The following is a 20,504-nucleotide window of genomic DNA, read 5'->3' as shown; positions in this document are numbered from 1 at the left end:
ATTAGTATGGCTTAAGAAAGATGTATAATGTTGAAAGCCCTCTTAGACTCACAGTTTTCATTATTTCGTCAGACACAATGGAAAATATAAATTTTTGTAGCTATTAATTTATCGAAAATATGGACATACAGTGTTATACTACCTCTCTGATGGTGCATGTGACACGATTGCCTTAATCTACTGTTAATAAACTGGAGAAATGCAGCTAAAATGTGTGACTAATATGATATATGATATGACTTGCAGGGGAAGAATGATTTGACAACCATTCATTGGTCACCGTGTGGACAGCCCTTTAAATTCTTCAGGTCAGTAAAGTGATGATTAGGACAACTCGTATTATGAATTTGCACTTAATGATCTCTTTTGTTTATTTTGCTGGGTACACGTACAATATCTGCTATAGAATGTTTGTTTGGAAATATTGTCAGAAATCAGTGTTGGTTTGGTGCATGAGACTCAGAAAAGGTTGATGTGTGCATGGCAAAGGTCCGATTTGCAACACTAGTATTCCACCGTGCAGTTTTGTTGATAAATCCATCTTTGAGCGTCTCATGCAGGGTTATCTCTGCCATTATAGAGCTTTAGGGCAGCCAAAGCCGTGATAAACATAAAAACTATTTGGACATCATCTGGACTGCAAACATAGACTGTATAGAAGCCGATGAACAGGAGGGGCTCCTGCTTGTTGTCTTCTGGACACGGATGTATGATGGACACAAACAGTAAGTTATTAAATCCACACACACACACACATGCATGTTGCTACATGCAGCCCCAGGTACAGCCGACCACATTAATAGTGTGTAGTGGAAAAAGAGAGGAAAAAAAGAGAGAATGTGAGTATAAAGTTAATAATCATTTGCATAATAGATGTGAATGTAGAATTTTAGTCTGTGTACAGATATCTGTTGGTAATTGCTACAACTCCTCAAGACCAAAGCCAAGTTCCCGTCTCCTGCTTGCTACCTGGGTTGGAGTTAAAGGAGTGCGGAATGTAGCCAGCCCGGCACAGAAGCTTTGCACAACTTTAGCTAAGGAACACTCACCAACCGTGGGCTGACCTTTAAGGTGGACAAGCTATTCTCATTTTAGTGACAAGCTCCTCCAAGTTTTGCTTCTAATGATCCCTTCCCTAGCTGCAACCCAACAACAACTCGGCTAAGCTTTTGCAAAATAACTGTTTAATGACATCACCAATATGCAAATGAATGTGTGACGACATCCCCCTAAACCTGCCTGAAATCTCCAAGAAACCCCTGTCATGCACTGTCACACATCAACAATGCAATGTATGAAACATCCTCAACATTCTATGGCTGCCATCTTATAGTTTACACAAATGAGATTACTCTGATGCTCTAAAACGTGCTTCAATTTGATCTATTTAAGTTCTGTTGTAAACATATTTATCTCCTGTCATATCTTTACTAATGACTATAACCCCATTAACACTCTCTCTGACAGTGCCTTGAAGAAATAGATACTTGGATATCACAGAACTTCCTCCAGCTTAACAAAAAATAAACTGAGGTGGTAGTTTCGAAAGGAGGAGGAAAGATGCAAACTTTCTACCTTGCTTGAAAGGAAAGGCGTAAAAGCAAAGAAAGTGGTAAAAAACAACCTCGGTGTCTATAGATAATGATCGTAATTTTAGCAGTCACATTAAAACAGTCATAAAATCATTATACCTTCATCTTAAAAAATATCAATAAACTAAAAGAATATATTTCAAAGGGAGGATCTTGAAAAAAATCATACATGCTTTCATTTCTAGTGGGATTGATTATTGCAATGTGCTGGACTCCCTAAAAGACTCTTAAAACCACTCCAAATGGTACAGAAATAGGCAGCCAGGATCCTTACTAAAACAAAAAGAACAGATCATATTATGCCAGTCTTAAAAGTTCTCTACACTGGCTCCCAATTTAATACAGAATGGGATTCTAAGGCACTTCTGTTAGTTTTAAGTACCAAAAGGGATGGGACCAAACTACCTGCATGACATATTCCAACAACATTCTCTCAACCAAGACACACCTTAGATTAAAACATTAGCAACTACTACTGAAACCTACTGTCAGAACAAAACAGGGGGAAGCAGCTTTTAACCACCTTGCATGGTGTCGTATCTTGGACCAGCTTCCAGAGGACATAACAAAATCTGAACTTGGAAATTGAGATTTTCAATCATAGAAAACATTCTCACAACCATCGTGATCTGAATGTAATAACACTAATTCACAAATGTGTAGATTTATTTTACCATAGATACAATGACAGTAAAGTAAATTTGCAATGCAACGCTTACTGATTTTTATATATTATTATTATTTATATTAAAACAATGATGGGTAAATGTTGCATTACAAGGAAGCTAATATTGTGTATCTGCAAAAATCAATCTACACATTTGTGGAAATCTTTGTGTGAATATTTTTCAATAGGTGGAACATTTTCTCTCACGCTTTTGCAACCGCGTTTGCATTTACCTTCATAGTCATAAATTAGTGCAGCAGAAACATTAGCTATTTGTTTACAATGTTGTTTTCCGTGTATGTATTTTTAATGGGAAAATGTAAACAGACCAACAGCTACCTGTAATGACTGCCTATAACTGCACCCTCAGTAATAATGTGATCATCAGCTCAAGTTTATGAGAAAAGTTCAGCAGCATCATAATTCAATTCAATTTTTATTTATAGTATCAAATCATAACAAGAGTTATCTCGAGACACTTTACAGATAGAGTAGATCTAGACCACACTCTATAACTTCTACAAAGCCCCAACAACTTCCCCCAAGAGCAAGCAGTTCGACAGTGATGCGAGGAAAAACTCCCCCTTAGGAAGAAACCTGGGACAGCACCATAAGAAGAGCTGTAGCTAGTAACATTAGCATTATGTTTTATTATGCTTAGCAACTGTATTTATTCAGTCACAGCATTCTGCCATAGCCCCCCCACAAGTTATCGGTTCATTATGCGCTGCTTAAACTCATCAGTAAGTCAACTAGCCTGCAACACAAATCAAACAGCCTACCTTTCTGTCATGCCAATGTAAACTTCCTACTTTTCAAGCAAACACACCTAGCAATCTCTTCCCTCTCTGCATCATGTTTTTATTGAACAACATGGCATCATGACTGGCTTAAGTGGGCTATTGTAGGATAATCCAGTATTTAGCCTGAGTTGCGGTCTTATTTTTTCCAAGTAAGGTTTTGCTTTGTGTAAGTCATTGTATTATAATTTTGTTTTATAAAAATCACAGTGTTGTACATAATCCAAGCAATAAGCCTACATGAATCCCACTATAATATGTCACATTTTCATCATTAGGTTAATCTGGAAAAAAAAATGCTTGTTAGGCTTTATCCATCATCATCATCATCAGTGTCAAAGATTACACCTTTAAAAGGTCACCAAAAGGTAGAGTAGAGTCAGTCAGTTTAGCAGGTTATACTAGGTACGCTAGATGTGGTGCATAGTAATACTAATATGGAATGTAGTGGGAGAGGAATTCTAAAATAAATTAGTTTTAACAGAACAATTATCAATAAGTAAATGGCATATCATTTTTTTAACCTAACAACAATAATTGGTTTGCTTTGTATTTAATCCCCAGGAAATGGACCAGAGCTCTTCTGACTCTACAGTGATCCTTGAACTAAGTTCCAGCCCCTGAAAAAGGAGGACATGAAGTGTTCCTGAACTCAAGACAGCAGAAAGTGGAGATGTGAGTTCACATACAATCCAAATGCACAACTTGGTCTGACAATAACAGTAGTGGGGGAAATTGTAGGGTTTTTAACCTGTTAAGTCCGACGGACCTGGTAAATCGGGTTCCACAGCACTAAGTGGTCGCGAGCTATTGTAAAATTGTAAGCTGTTTAAACTCTAGCTCAATCACACCAAAACATCTTTAAACTCTAGAATTAATACTTTTCTGGAGTCATTTTCAGAATAATATACAAATCTACCTACCACTAATGATGGATTTCGGCCTTCTCCTCCGTACTTAAATTTGGTATTTGAAATGTGATATGGCATTTTTCTGTAATCAATAGTATTAAAGGAGAACTCCTGGCAATTTTTACAATATTCTTGCTATACCTACTGTATGGAGCACCGCCATAGCAAAAAAATGAGCCTATTCGGTGCTAGCAGCACGAGCTAATACAGCTAACCTTAGAGCTCTCACCGCCAAAACGGGCAGTTTTGGGGGCATAAGATAAAGAGTGCCTTTGTGCCTCTAACAGACACAAATGCAATTAAAACATCTGTACAACATGAACAGGGTCCTACATGACAACAAGATGCATTTAGCAACCTTAGCCATTGTTTAAATTCACCTACCCCTGATAGCTGCTAGCGGCCGCCTGGGATGAGTGAGGGTGTTCAGCCAGGTTCCGGTCATAATCATCACGCTAGCAGTTTGTGTGTATTTGTAGTATATATATCCATTTGGATGCTGGTGAGTTGGAGTCTTGCCAGTGTTGATTGTTGTGGTTTTAGCCTAGGAGTGGCCCGCCGGGCGCCCCTGCTTCTGCTTCCTGCCGGCCCCCTGGCTTACCGCGGTCGACAACAATCCAACGAAAGCAACCGCTGGTCTGGTGGATGTCCTCCAGAAGACCATTCGCCTTCGCTACAAATTTTTATTTCCCACCTCAAAATGTAGTAGTAGTACTGTAAATGTATTGTAGTGATTTAGTGACCATATTAGTGACTATGTAACTACATGGAAACAGACCAAATTATGTATGCCTTGTACAGTAAAATAGTGTTACAGACGCTGGAAGTCCCGCTTTGAATTCAGTTGTAGCAGGAAAAGGTAAAACAGGTGCAGGCTTGAGGAGGCCGTGGTGGTGAAGAGTGAAGAGCTGAGGTGTTCACAAAGGAAGAAGCTTGAGTAATGTAACCATGGAGCTGAGCTAGCCTTCAGTAACGCTTATACTGTACAAGAAACAGGGCATTATTTGGCCCGCTTCCATGTAGTAACATATCACTAATAGATAAGCCACTACAGTGCTCAATTACCTATTTTTGAGGGGGGAAATAAAATATAAATTTTATCAAAGCAAAGGCTTGAATGGTCTTCTGGAAGGCCTCCACCAGACCAGCGGGGCCACTGGATTGTTGTCGCCACGGTAAGCCATGAGGGAGGCAGGAAGGAGAAGTTGGGACGGGGTCGGCCCTCTAGCCCGCTAAGGAAACCACAATCAACACAGACAAGACCTCACAACAAACTAGATGATCACACACAAAATGGATATAAATGCTACAAATACACAGGGAACTACTTTGTGATGATTATTACAGAAGCCGGGCTGAACACAAATGCATCTAGTTGTCATGTAAGGGCCCGGTTCAGGCTGTACAAACATTTTAATTGCATTTTGTGTCTGTTAAGAGCACAAAGGCATCTCTTTATCTTTACGCCAAACTGATGTTTTAGCTGAGTGGGAGCTCTGGCATTAGCTGTCAGCAGTCTGCAGCTAGCATCGATTTGGACCATTTTTTTTTTTTTTCGTCAGTACTCACATAGGTATAGCAATCTAAGATTAACGTTAAAATTGGTTTTGACAATGATTTACAAAGACATAAAGGTAATTGTGGAATTTGCAGTGAGCTTAACTAAAAGGGATCTGGTAGCTAGTACAAATGTTCTTTTATTTTAAGTGAGTAGGGGATATAAAGTGATTTTGCCGCAGGAAATGAAACCGTACTTACTTGCAGCCAGATCGAAAAAGGAAGTGCAATACCGTAACCAGGTAGAGCATTGCTTGGTTTTTGCAAGTAGTTGTTAGGGACTCCTAAGGAAAAAATTAATCAAAAAAAATATTATCAAAATCAACAATAGGCCAAGTGCAATATGGAGATTGAGAAAGGAGAGATGCCTTTGGCCTACAAACTCAGTTCTTTTTCTAGATATAGGAAAAAGACCAACAAATATTACATCATCAATGAATTTTAACTTTTTAAGTAAAATGTGACCAGACAAAAGAAAAGCTTTTATTTTTTCTCCATACATAGAGACACGAAAGAGTCCCGCCACCGGGGAATAGCACTCTGCCTCCCGCTTACTTGTATTGTGTCATGTTTTCCCTTTATTCCTCTGCTAGCAAAACAACTGAAACATGAGTAATCAGCAGGAAGAATGGGAAGACTGGAATCCTGACACTAAACTAAAGTTATATCCAACATACCTGTGTTAGCTTACCTTACAGACTGTAGATAGTCTAAAACTGACATTTTGATATTTGACTTGTTAATAAAAATGTTGCGCAAATCATAACATTTGCATATTGTTAGTTTGAGTGTAGAATCCCACAGTCTAATCATCTGCTGATTCCTCACTATCACTACCTTTAGTCATCATAAAAGTAGCTGCTCCACAACTTATGAAAAACTTAGGTTCTAAGTTCTATATATTGTTGGTAGTAAATATCACCACACGCGTGCTTTAGGAATGTTTGGCTTGCCAGCAGACAAAATTGAAGATGAGGCACCTTCATCCAAATACAAGCTTCCATGGAAGGCTGAAAGATATTCTCTCTGGTGGGGAGTATTAAACATATATGTCTCTATTGAGTAGTCTAGGTGGTTATGATAGTAACATTAGCAACCACCTAGTTGCCATCTAGTACCTTTGTACCAAATCCACACTTTTTACAAGTTTTTCAGTCTAAATGACTTACCATTATTATTATTATTATTATTAGCACTAATAATATAGAACCACCTAGTTACTACTGTCCAGACACCTATCATTTTAGATTTTTAATCTTTAACTTGCAAGCAATTTTATATTGGATTGGCCTTACTTCTTTGTCTAAGGTTCATCAAAATATAAGAAAGTAGGAGCAATCGAGGAGGTCCAGGCTATGAGAGCAACTCATGGGACAACACTAACTCTGGCAGGGTTCCCGGTAAACCTAGTGCAGCATCTATCAAGGATCCTCAGAGGTGCTTATAGGGAAGGAGCTTGGCAGGCAGTTGCTCCCATGTGAAGAACCGATTGACACACCCTTTGCAAAAGCTGTCTAGGAAAAAATAACTAATTGGAAATCTAAATTGTAATCACTTTTCGAACATAATCTTTTGCCACTAAGTACTCTCTACAATCCCACAACTAGGTACAGCACTATTGGAATTACCAGCCTCATATCTGAAGCATGCAAACACATTTTATTAAGATTGTTAAAGTCTTTTGTTTTCAAATTTAATAAACTGAGCAACTGTTTTACTATTCCTCGTAGTTCCTTCAGTGTAACCTAACTTTGCTAACATAGCTACTGAACGTCCAGTGTCACCTTTATTTACCCAAAGTCACATTTCCAGCAAGGTTACAGCAAAGCTCTCTTTTAATCAGTTAACTAGTTGTTGCAACCACGTTTCCATGCTAACTCAGGCTATTTTTTTTTCATACAGTGTAACGACATGAGTTACCCAGAAAAATAATAATAAGTTTATCTAATATAAGTTGGCACCTTACAGAACAAAGTCAGTGTTTTCACAAGAGTGAGTGTTAAAAAATGAGACCAATCGACAGTAGAAAGAGAAAGCAACAAAAGGCATCAAATAAGAACAGTAAAGCTTAAAACAGCTTGTTAAATGTGAATATTGTTCTAGTTTCTCTCCTCTGTGACAGTAAACTGAATATCTTTTAGTTGTGGAAAAAGACATTGAGGACGCTCTTTTTAAAATTGCAAACTGAATATCTTTGGGATTGACAGTTGGTTGTCACATTGGGCTCTTGGAAGTGGGTGAGCATATTAAACTAGTACTGCAACTAACTTTAATGATTATTTGCATTGTTGATTAATCTGTCGATTATTTTCTGGATGGATGGATTGGGTGTTTAGTCTCTAAAATGTAAGAAAATGGTGAACAATGTGGGTTAGTGTTGATGTCAGTGTGTCAATCAGGATTGACAGAGAAGCACTGCAACTAAGCGATCATTGCAGATTATTTTCTCGATTAATCAATTAGTCGTTTGGTCTATATAAACTGTCAGAAAATGGTAACAAAAAGCCCAAGATGATGTCCTCAAATGTCTTGTTTTGACCACAACTCAAAGATATTCAGTTTACTGTCACATAGGGGTGGGGGGAAAAAATCGATACAGCATAGTATCGCAATATTTTCCTTGGCAATACTGTATCGATACACAGACGCCAAGTATCGATCTTTTATGATATGTGTTGGTCAGTTTGTCTGCTTGACAATCAGATTTTGCAGCAATACAATTGAAGTGAGATGAACAAACAGAGAAATGTATCTTTATAGATAAAACAGATGTTGACAAAGTTTCCTTTTGGGGACATCATTTGAAATTGGGAAAAATTTGAAGTTGGGAAAAAAGTTAATGAATTGCAATATATCGCAGAATATTGCAGTATGTTTAAAATTGCAATAATATCGTATCGTGGTGATATCGTATCGTAAGGCCTCTGGTGATTCCCACCCCTAGAAGAAACTAGAAAAAATTCACATATAACAAGCTGGCATCAGATACTTTTTGACTATTTATATTATAATAAAAAAAATGACTCGATAAACGATTATCAAAATAGTTGGCGTCTAACTAAGGTTGCTTTCACACCTGCCTCGTTGGGTCAGTTTAAAACAAACCCTGGAGCGTTTGATTGGATAGACCGGTTCGTTTGGGCTGGTGTGAAAGCTTAGACGACTCTGGTCCGCTTGAAAACCGGTGTCTCGGTTCGAGTTCCAAGTGAAATGGAGTTCAGTTCACTTCAGGTGGGAACGAGATCCGACCCAAATACAGCTAGTAAACCAACAACAGAGCATTTACTAGCCTGCTATTTCAACCTTGCACACAATTTACGGACTTATATATGATTTAAGGGACGGTAACTTTCAGATCCATAAGCTGTTCTGCGCACACATCGCTGGTTGTCTGTGTGACATCATCATCATCTCTCTCTCTCTCTCTCTCTCTCTCTCTCTCTCTCTCTCTCTCTCTCTCTCTCTTCACATGTTGTCTATCAGCTGCTCACATTCTTCGCCTTCTTCTAAAATATTAGAAACACTAAAAGCAGATCCATAAAACCCAAGACGTTATAAATATAAATTTGGTGTTGTTTTCTTAGACCAGAGGAGACAATGTTGCAACTTCACCCCCCCGAATCGCACCGAGTCCGAGCGCCCTAACTCATCGATACACCTCTGCAGCTCTAAAGTCTCTCTGGAGTCAAACCCGAGGCCAAGTCTGAGCCACCGTCAGCTTTATTTTCACATTCGCCCAAATGTGAGCGTTTTGTTTCATTTCCTGGAAAGAGAGGAAATGACAGCCACCCTCCTAACTTAATCATGTTATTTTAACGATACACTCGATTCACTATTTTGAGTACACGATAATCACTATTTTATTTTACACAATGAGCTGCAGACAAATAACTGCAAAACAACAGATGTTTTTAGACTTCTAAAACAAATCCCACATCCAAAATAACTAAATAAATAGAAAAACACCTCTTCAAATAAATAAATGAACTAACTAACTAACGTCCTAGAGCGTAATCTACCTTACGTTTCACTTGTTTGACTTCAGACGTCACTACGTCTTCTTTTAGTTTATTTATTTAAAGGTGCTCTAAGTGATGTTGGGTGACGGCAGTTTTTGTTGACGTCCGAGGTATTGTCAAACAAAACGGAGGCTAGCTCGCCCCTCCCTCCTTGCTGTATGTGACAAAACATGTTGTAGCGTAAAAAACGTGTGACATCACTTAGAGCACCTTTTTTAAAGACATATTTTTCTATCTCAACCAATTGTAATCTTTACACATTCCATTTTAACCGGTTCACGATGCATCTTTACATCCCTTTTACGTTATATGACTGTTGTTCAAAAATCAAATCAATTAATTAGTTTGTTAATGAGTGCCATCTTGAAGTTAAAGCCTGTTGTTAAAGTTCATGTTCAGTGACTGAATTAAATGATTGGTTAGTTTTGAGCTTTGTTAAAAAATTGGCCGATGTCTGCAAAAGCAAATCCACAAACTGTTGGTTTAAAATGTGAACTTTGCCCCTACAATCCTCCTCTTCTGCTCAGCTATTGTTTTTCCCCAACAATGTACTTTTTGTTTTGATAATTTGGGTGTGTCATGGTCAGCTGTGTGCTGTAGCCCTCACAGTAATCCTGCCCTCACAGTAATCCTGACGTGGCACAGGCAAACTTCATTAACAAACTGCACGGGAAAAAAAGACCTCATATGCTCTTTGTTTCAGAGTCATAGTCTTTCCAAATGAAACCTCTTTTATTACACAATCCACTGCTGCCATTTCCTCTTGAGGTGTCCCAAGTTTACACAAGAACCTTCCAGCTCGTTCAGTTTGGTCCGTGCTTGTCTCGAGGTTACAAAGAATCGGTTTTGAAATTTCTTTGAATCTAAACTGATGTAAGAATTAAGCACGATTTCCTATTTGATCCTTTTTTTTATTTTTTTTATTATTCCTGACAGTTGCAATGAACAGCATAGAATCGGGCTGCTGCGTATCGCCACGGATTTTCTCAATCACTTAGATTTTGTTTCCACTTTGACTCTTTATATATTTAACTTTATTTCTTTTTAATATAGAATAAAATGACTCAAACTGATTAATCGATTATCAAAATAGTTGGCGATTAATTTAATAGTTGACATCTAGTTTGACAGTCAGTCATAACAACAAAGGAACATAAATAAACATAAATAAAAAAAATTTCGGGGCTAAATTACGTTGTATCGGATGGTTGCATAGACTAATACTTACTTGCCAATATTGACCAGAAAATAGTGGAAACAGTTTACTGAACCTGCTACTTCAGTAGAATTTTTGGAGGTTGCAACCTCCCCCAATATTCAAAACTGAACTTTTTCCGAAGTTCTTCTGTTCCTTTTCAATGTTTTTGCTGCTTTTTTCAACGTTTTTGTCTCATTTTTGACCGTTTTTTCGAGGCATTTGCTGCCTTTTTAAAAAATAAAAGAGATTGGAGATCTTGGAGTTGGAGATCTCAACCCACACCCCCAAATGTTGAACCCAAAGTTACGCCCTTGGGTAGTCGTAACAATCAACCGGTATGTTTCAACCTGGCAGTAAAGACGGAGACGCAGCAGGATTCGGGGAGTAGCCCGTGATAATGGAAGGAGGGGATCTTATCGCTGTTGTGCACATTTTGAGTCCGCCCGGCGCAGTAAAGGGTGTGTGTCTGCCGAAGGGTTGATTAGTAAACCGCCACAGAGGCGGGACGGCTGAAGATGTGCACTGTAGATGGTGGAGGGGTTTCCTTTTATAGTATGCTAAAATGGTTTTGTAACCATCGTTGGACGGTGACATTGATGACGTCTTCATGCAGACTTTTGCTCGTGTTTGCTCGAAGTATTATTACCGGTTTCACATTATGTTCGAAATGTTTATTTGCAAATAAATCATGGATAAAACGCTAGCTACAGTATCCTATCACATCGTCACATGTTCAAATAGACATTGGACATTCAGGGTTTCCACGGGGTCTAAAAAAGTCTTAAAAAGTCTAAAATTTCAAAATAATAATAATAATAATAATTTTAGGCCTTAAGTATTGTGTTCTAGGTCTTAAATAATTTTAAACAGGTCTTACATGTAAGACTGCCTCTAGTGCTTCCGTAGCGCTATATAATGGGTTTTATTCTGTTGTCTTGTAGTTTTTTCTTTCGCTGGTCCAAATATAATTTGCTATATATTTACCGACTATTAGTACTCGGTTTCGCTTTTATTCAATTGGAATACATTTATTTAGTAATTTTGTGACTCTGCATTTCGTACTTTTATGTTGTGTTAAAGGTCTTAAATTTCATTCATAATGGTCTAAAAAAGTCTTAAATTTGACTTGTTGAAACGTGCAGAAACCCTAATATCAGAGCTGCAAATGTTAGTAGATTAATCGATTAATTGTTGAAGTAATTTTTTAGCCTTTCAAATATGTGGATTTACATTTTAAACTGAATATCTTTGAGTTGTGGACACAATAATACATTTAAAGACGTCACCTTGGACTTTGAGAAACTAGGATCGACATTTTTCACCATTTTCTGACATTTTATAGACCAAACAAATAATTGATTAATCGAGAAAAAAATCAGAAATAACAATAATTAGTAAATAAATATAGTTAGTTGCAGCCCTAATACATATTATGCAGCAATCACCATTTTGATTAGTCTTTGCAGCTCTATTCTGAGCAAATAAAATGGATAGAAAGGCCATTGAACGGTTTCCTGTGGTCATTTGACCGATACACAACAACATGGCGATTGTTGTTAGTTGTCATAGTGACAATACGCGTCAGTGGGGCTGTAAACTGTCTCGCGACTCGCTGGGAGGAGAGGCACCGAAGCAGCTCAGGAGATGTTCTCGGAGCTGCAGGGAGTGAGGAGGGACAGCTAGACCCAGCAGCAGTGGGTCAGAGAACCACTAATGTTAGACTAGGGTTGGTCAATGTCCCCTAAATTGGCAGTTGACGATGTTTACAGTAAAACGTCGTGATGGACGATGATATTTTACATGTGGGCTAACAATTAACATAGAAACAATCTGACATACATTTAAATGCCCTCTGTAAATAGACCGTATTAAATGCTGGCGCTGGTAGGGGCAGTAAATAACAACTTGACCTACTTTCACTTAACTACAGACATTTGTCTGACAGGGTGGGGGGCGTGGCATCACGATGGTGGCTCTCCATCGTGATGCCGGTCAACCATCACGATGGACGATGATATCGTCTATCGGCACAACCCTACGTTAGACCCAGCAGCAGTAAGTCAGCAGACCGCTAACGTTAGACCCAGCAGCAGTGGGTCAGCAGACCGCTAACGTTAGACCCAGCAGCAGTAAGTCAGCAGACCGCTAACGTTAGACCCAGCAGAAGTGGGTCAGCAGACCGCTAACGTTAGACCCAGCAGCAGTGGGTCAGCAGACCGCTAACGTTAGACCCAGCAGCGGACCGCTAACGTTAGACCCAGCAGCGGACCGCTAACGTTAGACCCAGCAGCAGTGGGTCAGAGGACCACTAACGTTAGACCCAGCAGAAGTGGGTCAGCAGACCGCTAACGTTAGACCCAGCAGCAGTGGGTCAGCAGACCGCTAACGTTAGACCCAGCAGCAGTGGGTCAGCAGACCGCTAACGTTAGACCCAGCAGCAGTGGGTCAGAGGACCGCTAACGTTAGACCCAGCAGCAGTGGGTCAGTGGGTCAGCAGACCGCTAACGTTAGACCCAGCAGCAGTGGGTCAGAGGACCGCTAACGTTAGACCCAGCAGCAGTGGGTCAGTGGGTCAGCAGACCGCTAACGTTAGACCCAGCAGCAGTGGGTCAGAGGACCGCTAACGTTAGACCCAGCAGCAGTGGGTCAGAGGACCGCTAACGTTAGACCCAGCAGCAGTGGGTCAGAGGACCTCTAACGTTAGACCCAGCAGCAGTGGGTCAGAGGACCGCTAACGTTAGACCCAGCAGCAGTGGGTCAGAGGACCTCTAACGTTAGACCCAGCAGCAGTGGGTCAGCAGACCGCTAACGTTAGACCCAGCAGCAGCTCAACTCCACTGCTCGTTTGTCCATTACTGCAAAGCCTCAGCTCTGCGACTTGCTGTAAGTCGGCATATTATCGGAAGTTTATACGATACCATGGTTAATGGTACACATAAAAATGTCTGCTGCTCTGACCAATCTGCTAAGTTGATTTGTATGGAAATGGGCTTTCTGTCTATTTTATTTCTATGGGCGTCACATTGTTCTGACAGTAAGTAGGTACTTGGCAGCGGTGATGTGCGTCTCTTGTGTGGCAGCTCTTTGTTTTACTCAACGATGCCAAGTTATCAGGACACCACAAAGCATGTTTTTATTTGCAAAGAGATGTGACGCTGGCTCAGGAGACAGGCCGAGTCTATCTTCCCCAGCGTGTTCCCATGGGTTTCCTTCCTCCAGCTTAACAATAAAATATCAATTACATATCCGCTTGATACAGATTTGGGATCTTGGGGCACACAGAACTTGGTAGCACCGTTTTTTAAGTTTGCGTGATTACATTTAATGCACTACAGATCACATTGTTCTGTTGAAGGCTGAGACAAAAGTGTGTTTTTTCTTTATATTCAGGTCAACGGACTGATTGTCTCTAGAGATAATGTGAAGGATAAATTAAGCTGGGTACGAAGCAACCCGCAGACAGTTCAAACTGCATCCTTGGACTGTGCTCTTTTTTTAGTGATAACTTTCTAAATTCCTGATCATAAAACATCTCATGCAATTACAATCTGAAATAGGTTTGTCTTCAGTAACCAAATGCCTAATACTCAAAGTTTATAGAAAGAACATATAAGTTTACATTACATTTAGTTATAGTAAAGCTTAAACGGCTATAATGAAGTTAGTTATATTGGGAAATATTGTGTTTATGTTAAAAGAAATCTAACATTACTTGTTTGTTGGTCTGTGAAAGCGAGATGTGAATGTTGGACACATTATTTGCACATGAGCTGCAAAGATGAATTGATTAGCTGTCAACTATTAAATAATCGGCAACTATTTTGATAAGATTAATCGGTTCAAGTTATATTTTTTTTATGAAAAAAAAAAGTACAAAATTCTCTGATTCCAGCATCTTAAATGTGAATATGTTTCTAGTGTCTTCTCTCCTCTGTGACAGTAAACTGAATATCTTTGAGTTGTGGACAAAACAAGACATTTGAGGATGTTATCTTGGGCTTTTTGGGAAACACTGATCCACAATTTTCTGACATTTAAGAGACCAAACAACTAATCCATTAATCCAGAAAATAATCGACAATGAAAATAACCATTACAGTAGTTGCAGACCTGACTCGGAGTCCCAGTCATGCGCAGCCCCAGCTTTAGTACTTGATAGCAAATGATAAACAATGGCTTAACTATCTGTCTTCATTTTTTCCAGACCAGGATGCAGAGCCTGCAGCCAGACCCAAATGCACAATACAAGGGTGTGTATCAGGCTCTGAAAAGGATCATGCAGACGGAGGGGCTCCTCAGACCCCTGAGGGGCCTCAACATCACCATGATGGGAGCGGGACCCGCACACGCGCTCTACTTCGCCTGCTACGAACGGGTCAAACGCTCACTGGGTGACGTCATGCATAGTGGAGGCAACAGCAATTTAGCCAATGGTACGTAAATCCCATACACTGTAAAAAATAATGGACGTACTGTAGCAGTAGGCCTGTAACCGTTAATAATTGTCTAACCGCAGCTTGTTTACATAATCACCGTTATTTTGTAAAACCGCAATTAAAGCATATTTTATTTTTTTATTTTTAGATATGTTTTTGGGCTTTTCTGCCTTTTTAAATGATAGGTGAGAAAGTGAAGAGAAGGGGGGAAGAAATGCAGGAAATCGTCAAAGGTCGGACTCGAACCCTGAACCTCTGCGTGGAGGCATAAGCCTCTCAGTATATGTGCGCTGTCACTTGTTGCCGTAGCAACTCCAAACATCCTCGGCTGTAGCCGTCTAAAGCCAGAGAAATTAATTAATGCTTTGTTTTTTATTGACGGGAATAAATGTTCTATTTTTTTAATTTTTCTGTTCATTTAAGCATTATCTATCTATCTATCTATCTATCTATCTATCTATCTATCTATCTATCTCTACAGCTCTAACCAAGGGTCTTTGAACCAAATTTGAAGCACTTTTTCCTATCTCACTAAAGTTTAATATAACAGAGATTACAATTTGTTTGTTTTTATATTTATTACATGTGTAGGTAGGTGTGTATGCATGCGTTTTATGGATATGTATTTATGTATTGTTCTGGGTGATTTGGACCTTGAGTCTGTAATAAAAGTTTGATGATGATGATATCTCTCTCAAAAACAAAAGATGTATCCTGGGATTCATTTAAACTTTAATTTGTTTAAAAAAGTAAAATATAAATAATAAAAATTATACTATTATTATATTGTTAATCGCAATTATTTCTGAGCAAAATTTGGAATTGTTCCAGGCCTACGTAGCAGCCGGATTGTGGACTGCTGATTTTGAAGCCTTGAGTTTGGCAATTTGGCCGTCGCCATCTTGGTTGTTTGAAGCCTTACGAGAGGGTGGAGGACACGTCTAAGCCAGTGTTGTTTGTGGTTGCAGTGGTGCTAAGCTAAGCTAAACGCTAAAGAGGGAAAGTTGCCGATTCTAAACCCTTGTGAAGCGAGTCATCCAACGGAGTTTTGCTGGCGGTAAACGCGGACCTCTGGGTACTGGCGCCGTTGGTCAGCACGTACGTACTGTATGTGTGGTAGCCTACGCAGAGCTGGTGGTCGATGGGCGGACTTTCCCTTAAGTTCCCAGCTGACTCCAGGAATGGAATAGATGAAACAGAATGCAGCTTTAAGGAGCTTCAGCATTGGATCACTTTTCAGACCTGGAAGCTCCCTCCATTATTTTTAACAGTCTATGATTTCCACGTCTCAACAAAAATCACTTGATCGTCATACTAACGGCTTTTTTTTTTTTTTACCCCTAGGCTAAGATAAAAGTCCCAGAGGAGTGTAGTTAGGATAAGTCATTTTATTGCCATATCCTGTTTACAATGGAAAAGATTAAACCGTATTCCAAATATGAAAAATCCAAACATTTACCCTAACCTCTACTAAAATAAAAGCTCATCTGAAACAAATTCATTTGATATAATAAAACACTTTACGTCATTTATTCAGACCTGAAAAGACATGTTTGTTTTAACAAGTTCAGACCTGACACCATGTGTTTGTTTTAACAGGTTTAGCAGGTAGCGTGGCCACGGTTCTCCACGATGCAGTCATGAACCCGGCTGAAGGTAAGAAAAAGAGATTTCATTGTGCCTTTTTTTAAAGAATAAAGTTCACTATATTCTATGATTTCACTATTGTCAACAAATCCCTTGAGAGGAGCACAACCAACAAATCCTGCTAGCTAAGTATTCTCTGTGTATCCAGTGCTTCATAGACTTTATTCCTCTGTGCCGTACAGCTCCATTGTTCTCCAAAAAAACATCAATGAGCCACTTCTCGTTTTTGACCTTAAGCAGGGTTCAAAATTAACTTTTTCATCCACCAGCCACGTGGCTAGTAAATGTAAATGTTACCAGCCACACAATAGATTACCGTTGTTTTTTTGGCTGGTGAGTGAAGCAAATTTACCGGCTACTTGCATATTTTACCAGCATTTGGCTGGAAAATGGTGCTAATTTTGAACCCTGACCGCGAAGGACAAATCCGGCAAAATGAACCTAGGGGTTAATAACACACGTACGCACTCGACTGTTCTCTGGGATATGTTTTCATGCTAATCGAATGTGACCAGTTTTATCGCAAACCGCTAATTGGCTAATAACGCACGGTTTACATGTAGGGACCCTCATTATGCTACCGTGGAAGTGTGGTGCTATTTTGAGCCTTGTTAGTGGTGTAGTGATTTATTTTTACTTTACCCTCTGCCCCGACGACCAGAGGTGTATAGTCCAGGTGCCAGAAAGTAGAAATCCTGTCCAGCAGCTGTCTCAACCATCACTAAACCAGCTCCTCTCCCAGGTAGATGAGCTCGTTAGTGAAAACACCTGTTCTAGATGTAGAGGCAGATCCAAAAACATGGCAGGATTTTTACTTTCTGGCACCTGGACTATACACCTCTGCCGACGACTAGCTTTATAAGCTAATTAACGGTTTGCACAGAGAATACCATTGCAGTATTGAATAATTGGAGCTCAGATGCAATTTTGTAATTTTCTCAATTTCTGATCCTCTGAATAAAAACAGAAAATTGGGAAAACCGGTTAAAGATCCAATTTTTTAATTTGTCAAGGTGGGAAAACAATGAAAAATTTGATATTTTCTTAGAAAATTTAACTGATAAGCGTTACACTGACCGCTGGATTTCTCCTTTTTAAGTCCCAAGTATAAAATTGTATCGAACGAATATGACATGTATGTGGTGAAACATGCTAACACGGCTACTTGTGTCCTTCCATGGCTCAGTGGTGAAGCAGAGGATGCAGATGTACAACTCGCCATATCGAGGGCTTTGGGACTGCCTTAAAACGGTAACGCGCACCGAGGGAATCGGCGCCTTCTACCGCAGCTACAGCACACAGCTGACCATGAACATCCCCTTCCAGGCCGTTCACTTCATCACCTACGAGCTGATGCAGGAACAGCTGAACCCGCACAGACATTACTACCCCGGCAGCCACATCGTGTCGGGGGCGGCCGCGGGAGCCATTTCCGCGGCGATAACCACGCCGCTCGACGTCTGTAAGACTCTGCTCAACACGCAAGAGAACGTGGCGCTCAACTCGGTGAACGTCAGCGGACACTTGTCGGGAATGGCCAACGCCTTCAGGACCGTGTACCGGCTCGGCGGTTTGCCGGCTTTCTTCAGAGGGGCCCAAGCCCGCGTTATTTACCAGATGCCCTCCACCGCCATCGCCTGGTCGGTGTACGAGTTCTTCAAGTACTTCCTGACGAAGCAGCGGCTGGAACAGGAGGCGAGACGGGCGTAAATGGAAAAGGGTGTTTGGGGAAATCAAACTACGCCTCGACTGGAACTGACGGAGGAAGGCTTGAACCTGACGCTGTGTTTCTGTTTGAGGAAATAACAAACGCTATTGTCTCTCTTTGTAAAGGAGTGGCAGGGAACGCCTCTCCTTATTGTTCACTTACCTACATGTGTGCGTGTGTGTGTGTGATCAAGGTGAGTAACATTGCACAACCAGGATATGCAACAGAGATGACTAATCTTTTAAAAGGACAGATAAATGTAGAAGGGTTGTCATCTCCTTCCTCTCTTTTCTACATGCGGAGAGCGTATAATGAAGTTGTGTTGAACGGCGCTTATCGTTCTAAATATTGGAACTTTTTATTTATTTTGTTAGCTTGTATTTTACGGACGTGGAAGAAACACAATGCTGGTTGTTTTCATTTCATTGTGTATTTATGAAAAACCCATTACGACCCATTCCTCTTTCACTCCGCGGCGAACGCAACACTTGCGCTTTCCAAGTGCCTCGTAAATATTTAATGCTGCTTTCGCTTCTCTCCTCTCCTCTCTTTTTGCCCTCTGGTTTGTGTAAGTAAGAACGATCCAGCAACTCTGCCCTTGCCACAGCATCACCATTTATTGAAGAAACTAACGTTTCCCTCCCTCTGGACCTTCGTCGAGAGTATTTCAAATGGTGGCCGGGTTGGTCAGTGGGTAGAGCACCATACCCCCACATCATCACATACCCTTCACCATACCCCCACATCATCACATACCCTTCACCATACCCCCACATCATCACATACCCTTCACCATACCCCCACATCATCACATACCCTTCACCATACCCCCACATCATCACATACCCTTCACCATACCCCCACATCATCACATACCCTTCACCATACCCCCACATCATCACATACCCTTCACCATACCCCCACATCATCACATACCCTTCACCATACCCCCCACATCATCACATACCCTTCACCATACCCCCACATCATCACATACCCTTCACCATACCCCACACATCATCACATACCCTTCACCATACCCCCACATCATCACATACCCTTCACCATACCCCCACATCATCACATACCCTTCACCATACCCCCACATCATCACATACCCTTCACCATACCCCCCATCATCACATACCCTTCACCATACCCCCACATCATCACATGCCCTTCACCATACCCCCCATCATCACATACCCTTCACCATACCCCCACATCATCACATACCCTTCACCATACCCCCACATCATCACATACCCTTCACCATACCCCCACATCATCACATACCCTTCACCATACCCCCACATCATCAATTACCCTTCACCATACCCCCACATCATCACATACCCTTCACCATACCCCCCCACATCATCACGTACCCTTCACCATATCTCACGGCATGGTTTTATCTCAGTTAGCCTAATAGCTAACTGAGATAAGAAATCAAATCAAACCAGCTATTAGGCTAACTGAAATAAAACCATGCCAGTCTCTAGGTATGGTGAAGGGTATGTGATGATGTGGGGTATTTTAATTCCAAAATGGTGTCTTTAAAAGGTTGGATTTTTCCTTTTTTTTTTTTTTTTAATTAAGGCATTAAGATCAATTTCCAAAAGATGATTTTTTTTTTTTTTTTTTTATGCCAGCCTGCAGAAAGTCTATTTTCACGTTAGCTTTGTTATTTGCTTTAAGTGCAAATTGCGAGAGCTTCTTTCACTATGAAGGTTATCGGCCTTGTTAAAGCAAACGATGTTCCTGAATCACGCACAATAACAGGCTCGTTTTAAATAATCTGCCCTGTTACAGAAAGAGAGGCAGCTTGTGTTTATATGTATTCAAAAACATGAATATATATATATACAGTATTTTGAGAGTCACCATTTCTGAGAAACGACATTATGCAGGTCCAAAAGGTGGCTCAAATAAGACTGTTTACTCGGGACGGAGGCCAAGTTCTCAA

At 40.3% G+C, this 20,504-nt stretch overlaps 1 protein-coding gene across 1 annotated transcript in view; it reads left to right on the top strand.

Annotated features, from left to right (window-relative positions):
• slc25a37 (solute carrier family 25 member 37) overlaps window positions 1-19,287 on the top strand; it is a 42,155-nt gene extending 22,868 nt beyond the window's left edge. The window contains exons 2-4 of the mRNA XM_039804292.1: window positions 14,949-15,177; window positions 16,780-16,836; window positions 18,014-19,287. Coding sequence (XP_039660226.1) covers window positions 14,949-15,177; window positions 16,780-16,836; window positions 18,014-18,537 — 810 coding nt within the window. The 3' untranslated portion in view covers window positions 18,538-19,287. The remainder of the gene's footprint in view (window positions 1-14,948; window positions 15,178-16,779; window positions 16,837-18,013) is intronic.
• Window positions 19,288-20,504: the final 1,217 nt, after the last annotated feature.

The sequence above is a fragment of the Perca fluviatilis genome, chromosome 6 (assembly GCF_010015445.1).
Source record: "Perca fluviatilis chromosome 6, GENO_Pfluv_1.0, whole genome shotgun sequence".
Lineage (NCBI taxonomy): Eukaryota > Metazoa > Chordata > Actinopteri > Perciformes > Percidae > Perca > Perca fluviatilis.
This window is presented reverse-complemented; position numbering and strand designations above follow the sequence as displayed.